The sequence below is a fragment of the Lygodium microphyllum genome, chromosome 11 (assembly GCF_053477565.2).
Source record: "Lygodium microphyllum isolate KBCC chromosome 11, Lygodium_microphyllum_v1.1.10, whole genome shotgun sequence".
In the NCBI taxonomy this organism is placed as follows: Eukaryota; Viridiplantae; Streptophyta; class Polypodiopsida; order Schizaeales; family Lygodiaceae; genus Lygodium; species Lygodium microphyllum.
The window spans coordinates 76,183,979-76,192,183 of NC_141145.1; the positions used below are offsets into that span (position 1 = coordinate 76,183,979).

Here is an 8,205-nt window from a genome sequence, read left to right on the forward strand (position 1 = left end):
ATCTTTGAGGTGGCGAATGATCTCACTCCCTTAAAGATAACATTTAGTTTTGAAGTAGTTGCTCTTTTGGAATTTTGTTGTACCTCGATTACAGGTTGCAGTTGTAGATTGTCTCCTTATAGAATATTTCTCCTATTGGAAAGTGGGGGGTGAGGAAGGGCTCCATAGCTTTTACCTCTTGTCAGAGATGGAGTGTGGCAAAGCAAGCAAGAGTATCAATTCTCAAAATCTTATAATATTAAGCATGGTTATGCAATGTTAATGTTTGATATCCTAATGGAAAAATTACTCGACTACAATGAATCTCTAAATTTGTCTTTACTTTCTTAAGGCAAGTATGCCATGGGATGACATCAGGATCTCCCGATGTCATTCTCATGCATGGGGATGAAATGACACTCACTTTAGTTGCACACATGCTTCTTGCCAAGTATGGGTGCTCTTCTCTCTCTAAAATAGATTGATGTTGATGGAGAAGCACCTAGGGATCGAATTCATGCAGCTATAATAAGGTACAAGGGCTAATAACACAATGGTGTCCAAAAAGAAAACTGTAGATAGCGCATAGAGATGCACACATTCCAAGGCTTGGCAGCATGGTTTTTAAGACGTGTCAATGGCTGACTTGTAGCACATGCAAAGTATGTCACTCCTCTCACCCTTTATGCGAACTCTTTAGATTTACGAGTGCATTTCATGTCTTTTGCAACTTTTCATTTCTACGACATTGAATTTGTGATTACAGGATGCAAAAAAAAATTCGTACAAGATGTTGCTTCATAGGTGCATCTATGGAGATCATCAAAACCTCAATCAATGGTTGACAAGTTAATAGGCAATCGAGTTTTGGTGACAACTTATGGGCCCCCTTCACCTACTCAAACCACACTCGGTCGAAGCTACCAAGTGTTTTAGGCTAGATTCACACTTGGGCGGATAGCCAGGTTGAATCGGGAAAAGATTCACACATGGGGAATAAAGAACAAAAATTAGTATATATCGAGAGAGGATTGGGCTAGAAGTAAAGAAATGATCAACATCGATACCACCTGTGTGCTCGCATAAAACATTTTTCGTAGCAAAACGTTATCTCAGAATTTTGAAGGGATTTTCGAATCTCTAAACTTCCATGTATTTGTCATTTTTGCCTCTGCAATTTTTATAGAGTCCCTAAGGTTTGAAATCTTGGTTTTTTTTTCTTGTTAAGGTGGTTTTATAAAATTTGCAATTCATTTTTTCCGGAGACCTCAGTTTTCATGAACATTGAAAATACAATTTATTTTGTGGAGGTGCATCGGCTAACCGGGGTCATGACGTAGTGGTTTGGGTGTGGGTTCAATCAGTAGGGTCGAGGCATAGTGGCTTGGGTGTTAGTTGAGTTAGTAGGGTGCATGCAAGCTGCGCACTGGATCCCCATGGCATAATTTATCTATCTATAAGCCTCTAAAAGAAAGAGGCAATGGATGCAACTAGGATTATATGGAGTTCAGTGTGTGTCTTTACAACCACATGGCCCACTTAGGCAAAGCGGAGACTCCATCATTGCATGAGAGAGAGGGATTGGTAGTACTCATTCAAGAAGACTAAGAATTAACTTTTTTCCATCAAGGCAAGCGGTCTAGTGAAGAGTTGTATGTTGGTTCTTAATTTGAGGATGAGTGGATTGCCCATGACAATACAATGAAAGCTACATTTATTACAAGGAAGAAGACATTTTGTACACATGCATGGAGATATGGATACCATTAATAATTAAGCTGTGTAGAAGTAACAACACAACCACACTTGTGGTTCAATAATAGGGCATCAATTGTTGGAAGCATCCACACTTCACGATTTTCCACAAGATCCGGAAGGTTGGCAAGAAAGTTGCTTTGCACACAAATGAAGATACACATGCATCAATAGAATCTTAGGAGATGTTGCAACAAACTCTTGCAGTAGACATCAGGATACAAAACTTTTCATGCGAAACTTCAGGAAACTGAGTGGCACAGAGAATCCACCAAACTTGGCTTCACTTAAAACCCTTGAGTAGGATGATAAGTCCAATAAGCTTCAACTAGTCGCGTTGATGGAGAGACAAGGCAAACATATCTATTGCTTCTTGTATAGCCTTGCATGTCGTGATAGCATTTGCTCTCGTCATAGGCTAGGGTTTGCATATCCATTCTAGTCCTCTCTTTACCCAGTCACATCAGTGAAGACATGAGGTAAACAATTCTTTGCTTCCTACCTTTCATTGAATGTAGACATGGTGTTTGCTCGACATAGGCTAGGCTTTGCATGTCTTGCTCTTACTCAAGGCCTCTTGCCTACATCCTTAAATGTCCTCCTGCAAGCTCCTCTCTCTGAGATTGAAGCAAGATCTTTCTTCTCAGTTCCAAGGTAGGCCCAAGGAGGAAAGGTTAGAAAGTGATGGGGCTTTGTCTGCTTCTCTCTTTAGGAAAGATTTAAGGATATCCTAGCAGAATTGCAAAATGTTTTCAGGCAATTTGCTAATAAATGTAACTCCTTGAAGGTGTCCATTATTGCCCAAAGTTATGTGTTGTTTTTTCAGTCAACTATCCTTATTCTCTTGGCATTAAGGAAACTCTGCATGAAATGATTAATGGGCCAAGATATTCATACAAACTACATGATATCTCAATCTCTATACAACCTGCGTATTGGCCAAAAATAAGGCCATTGGGAATTCAATTCAACCAACTCCACCTCATATTACAGTGATGTAATTGGGTTCAATGCAAAGGTGTAACTATATGTTACAATTATACGAACAAACAGATGTGAGTGCTTCTCTGCCATGCCCTCCCATCCATCTCCAAAAATAACCCCTGTTGCCTTGCCTCTTAGGTTTTCTGACTCCAAAATAGAGAGACTGCTTGGGCAATGCCACATTATGTGTTTTTCCCATCATGTTGTTGCAAGGTGGTGACCTTGTTTCCCTCTGGTAGGAAAGAAATCCACATAATTGGGAGCAATGCAGCCATAGACTGTACAAAAATGCCAGTCGGAAGCTCAGAGAAGTCATTGGCAGAGATGTGAAGCAATGATGCAAGAGTCACTCCCATGTATCCACTTATGATGGTTGCTAGGCATTGGCTTGACATAAATGCAGCCAGCAAAGAACCTTCACTTCCTGCTGGACATAGCTGAGCTAGTAACACCATAAAAGGCAGTATTTTGAATTGATTAAGTGCGTCCACAAAAGCTGAGGCACCCAATACTAAAACTCCATCTGGTATGCCTAGCTCCACATTAATCCTCTTTACCAAGAAAATATCAAAAAGCATACAGAAACATAGTAGAACTTGTATAGCAACCAATAGCTTTCTCAATGGCATGCCTTTCAAATATCGGCTGTATAAGGCACTGCCACCCATCAAGCCCACTTGACCCATTACCTTTGCCATAACTACAATGGCTGGATCAACTTTCAAATGCTGTGTTTGGAAGTAAAACATTGTCCCTGCTAGTGTGGGGATCATGGCATAAGATGCCATAAACCAAGCCAAAGGATACATGATCTCTGGCTGTTTCACAAGAAGAACAAGGTCCACAAATTGTTGCCGCATTCCAGGCATCTTGAGAGGTTCCTCTTCGACATATGGTTCTGCTTTGACCATATTCATGCCTGTTTGTCTCCATCCATCCTCTGTTGCTTCAAGTGTGAGAGCATATGGAGATATATCAGTCCCATTCATGTGATTAATCAGCAGCTTTGCAGGCCTTTTCTTTGCGTGTTTCAGGACATCTAGAGCTATGTCATTCCTTTTCTCAATATCCCCATTGATGGTGTGTGGGATCTTGAGACCAAATGAATCCTCATTTGCTCCCATGGACTTCACAACTTGCAGGATAAGCAGCACCCCAAATACTCCAAACATGAGCTTGAGGTCTATGTGGCTCAGAGCTAAGGCTGCTATCAAGTTGCCCAAAACTCCACCTACAGCTGTAGAGAACCATGCAAAGGACTGCAACTCACCTGTTGACTTCTTCTTTTTCGCACACTCAGCAACCAGTGCATCATTTGCAACATCAACCATGGATGCCCCTAGATTGCTCAATGCCAGGAGGGCTGCGATGAATATCACTGAAGAGCCACCCCCAGGGCAAACTGCAATTACGCCCCATGAAAGTGCTTGTAAAAAACCTAAGACCAAAACCAACATAATCAAGGTTGGTTAGGCTCAGTTTAATAAAAAAGCTGAGTTAGACTACCACAAACAAGCTGCTCAAATTCAATATCTGATATTTTGAGTTTACCCAAACCACAATATAATATCTTTTGGGCTCTGAATCTCTGATGATTATGGAAAGTCAGCAGATCATTTTCTAATTACGATGATGTGACTGCTGTTCAAATATGCTTAGCATGCAAACATTTTATTTTACAACGATGTGACTGCCGTCCAAATACGCTCAGCACAAAAGCAATTTATGGCCCTATGTAGTTAGCACATGCAACACTAAATCTAAGAAGGCTGATAATCGGCTCATCTACATAATAGCACTTTCCAATAGAAGACATAATTGTATACAAACATTAAGCAAGGAACTATACCTAATTAGCCTATCACCAAAGCTAAATCAAGATTAAGATCGAGCACATGTATTAGATCTCGTAATGTAAAGAAATCTAGTGACAATATAAGGATTATAAAAGAAAGGATGTAAGGGCTTACCTCCTATGACAAGGTATGGCACCCGGTGTGCTCCTCTTATGTACACAGAATCTGACACTATTCCATATACAGGCTTAGCCACCATTGGCAAATTGACTGTATTTTGAACAATCTGAAGTGTGCCTGGATCAACTGTAAGAACATCTTTGAAGTAAAAGTTCACTGCTAACCAAGGGAAGCATCTGAAGCCTTGGATCCAGTATCCAAATCCTACCAAGAACATCAAGGAGGCACCGTAGATGCGGCCCAAATTGTCAAGCCACCTGAACATAGCCATGTCTTCGTAATGCTTCCTGTCAATCAAAGGGGCAGGGGTAATCAGCGATGTGCAAAATAGCCTCTGGCTATGGCGCCTTGCAAGGTCTCTGGCACTGTGAAAAAGGCCGCCGAAGTGCGTGTTTTTGCTCCGAGCACTGAAATTATTCACCTGTTTTTGCAGCTTGATTGATAGAACAGAGCTGAGAGATGTTGCTCTCTCAGAGAAAACTGCCAACAAAAAGACCCCATGACTGACTAAACTGGGGGGTAAGCTCTGCTCTCTGTGAAGGAGGGCAGTCCTCTGGAACTCGCCCTCAAGGCTCTCTGGGAGGGATGGAAGACGCGGCGGGCAGCGGCGGCTGCAATAGCGGCTCTCAGTCGCTTCACGCCAGAGAGGTCCAGCGTGCCCTTTCTGTGAAAGAAGACTCACTCTGTCTTCTGCTGCTCTCTCCCGGAGGTGCTGACAATCGTACCTCTTTCTGCAGCGGGCATGTCCTACTCTATAAGGAAGGTGGGGGCAGGGGGGAGATGGGAGGCGTGTGGTGAAGAGAGAGAGCAGGTTATGACGATAGAGATGCTGGTGTCCCCAAACGGAAGCAGGAGAAGAAGAGGAAGAAGAAGAATAAAAATCATGATAGAAGTAAGAGGCAGAATAAGAAAAGGAGAATGGAGTGAAATGGAAGACAAGGGGAGGGGGATCTTTGACGCTGTGCAAGAGGGAGCCATGGCATCCTGTCATGGATAGATGGGTGGGGCAATGTGCAGGTGCAGGGGAAAGCTCTAGCTGCTGAGAGAGAGGGTTGGTAAGAGAGAGAGAGAGAGGCGGGGGGGGCGGTAAACAGGAAGAAGCAGCAGGTAGGCAGTCCAGAATTTGGAAGGAAGAAACAGAGACAGCAGAATTGTTGAAAAAACAGAGACAGCAGAATTGTTGAAAAGCCCCCAATCAGGCTTGTAATAAGATCTCTCTCGCTCTCTTTTGCACACAAGGTAAGCAAAGGAAGAGTCGGGGCATTGGTTGCACCAAGAAATCTATCTCTCTCTCTCTCTCTCTCTCTCTTTTGCACACAAGGTAAGCAAAGGGAGAGTCATGGCATTGGTCATTTGGTTGCACCAAGAAATTTAATAAAAATAGAAACACCACAACCAAACTTCAAAGAGAGATTGTGTTCCTTTTGGGACCTTAGGGTGGCCCAAAAGCTTTTCTTCTCCTTCCTAGTACCTCTCCTGTGCATGCGTTCTTCCGGCCATACCCTTAAGGGGCACATGGGTTCATGGTTGTAGGCTTCGCTTTCGAGACTCTGTATTTAATGGCCTTGCACTTCCACTCTGAGGTGAGAAGGTGGGACGACCCTTTTTAGCTAGCCTTTCCCTCTTGGCCAACATTTGTGCCAAGTGCTTTGCATAAAGTTTGTACCATGGCTTAAATACACTTATATAAGTTCTAGCCTTAGATGGTAGTTCAGTACTAACTTTGTTGAGATTCTAACAACAACCAAACTGTTGCTAAGTAATTTGGCTCTAAAAATGAGGATGTTGTAGGCCTAAATTTGCAATGTTCGATATTTGTAACAACTATATTCATGCATTTGTTGCACAATGTTGATGCAAATTACAATTGTTAGTCCACAAACCTAAACACCCTTTTCTAGAGGCCAATCATCACATTTGGTTGAAGCTAGATAGAAGTTCTAGACAAGATGAAGAGCCCTTTTGATCTCATCAATAGTTTGTGGATTGGATATAACTTAACAACTAGTGCTCGAAAAAAAACCTAGGTCTAATGTAATCCCACCTTCAAATTTTGAAATTTACTTTTAAAAAATAAAATTATTTGGTAAAAAACCAATAAATTTGAAAAATACACTTAAATTTTGGCAAAAAACCTCTTATCTTCCCCCAATTGAAGGTTTTCTAACTTTCTGGACAAAAGTTTAAAAGTTCTAGACAAGATGAAGTGCCCTTTTGATCTCATCAATAGTTTGGGGATTGGATATAACTTAACAACTACCAAGTAGTGGTATTGAAATGAACTCAATGGGGAGTTAATGCTTATGGAAGGCAAGTTTGCCCACATCATATCATAAAATTCCCCGAGGGGGGAGCGGCGAGCGCTGAGCATTTTTTGAAATGATTCTCATTAATTATATTAAATGTTGTTCAAACATATGAAGAAAGGCCAATAACAATAATGTTGTGTAACTACTTGCAAGAAGGAAAGTCTACTGGGAAATAATGTCCTTGTGTGCAAATCAAAACGTGCTGACATCGCGTGAACGCACCCCAGAGGATCACGAGGTTAAGAAACGACCTAACGACGGGGTCCACTTGTCCCACCGACCAACCCTTTCCCGTGAAGTCCTGCTGACGTGGACACACCTTTTTGTGAGGAGCAAAATATCACCAGAAGCCTTTGCGTAAAAGATCTCCTCCGCCACTTTAAGTTTCGCCGCTTCAAATCTCTCGATTAATTATTTATTTACGTATTTCTTTAATATCTATATATTTAGTTCGTTTTTATTATTTAAGGCCTATCAGATCAGCTTGTCCACGTTGGCAGAACTTACACACAATAACCACTTTAGAAGCAAGTCATTGATGCTATCCAATCAAGTGCTTCTAGCAGTTCATTTTGAGGGAGATCCAATTCCACAACCAAGATATTCCTTTATGCCACCTCGGTAGCATGGTTTCGCAAGTGTTTATGAAAAATTGAGGTTTAATGCAAAATGCATTGCAAATTTTTTAAAATTTAAACATGAAGGTTAAAAACCCAGGCCTAATGTATAATGAATTGTAAAAATTTCATAAAACCCTTCAAAATTTAAACAAGAAGGTTAAAAACCTTAGCTTTTATAAAATGTTTAGTCATAAAAATGGCAATACATGTAATTTGTTTAAAAAAAACCATTGACAATTTTGAGTCAAAGGTTTTTGTCAAAAATGCTTTTCGTGAACACTCGATTTCACAATCAAACTACCCAATTAAAGGCAACTCTAGATTTCTTACCCACCTCTATTTTTTGCCTTTAACAATTTGACTTTGAAATTTGAGCGCAAATTGGGATTTCTCACCAACCTATACTTTTCACTTTTTGCAGGGAAACTTACACTCCAAAATGGGATATGTGAACACTTACATGATTGTTCCTTCAAAATCCTTTTTTGTCTAATAATTACTATTAGAAAACACTTACAATTGCACAATAGGGTGTAGCATGGGTGCCAAAAAATTTGCCCATCAAAATCTTTACATCTTAGC

The 8,205-nt window shown here is 40.9% G+C and overlaps 1 protein-coding gene across 1 annotated transcript; it reads right to left on the bottom strand.

Annotated features, from left to right (window-relative positions):
* Window positions 1-1,620: 1,620 nt before the first annotated feature.
* LOC148028979 (putative folate-biopterin transporter 7) lies at window positions 1,621-6,017 on the bottom strand. The gene is made up of 2 exons (XM_087687770.1): window positions 4,689-6,017; window positions 1,621-4,156 (listed from the first exon to the last, which is right to left on the bottom strand). Exons 1-2 carry the CDS (start codon window positions 5,683-5,685, stop codon window positions 2,901-2,903), a joined length of 2,253 nt encoding a protein of 750 aa, XP_087543896.1. The 5' UTR covers window positions 5,686-6,017; the 3' UTR covers window positions 1,621-2,900.
* Between the last annotated feature and the right edge of the window lie 2,188 nt (window positions 6,018-8,205).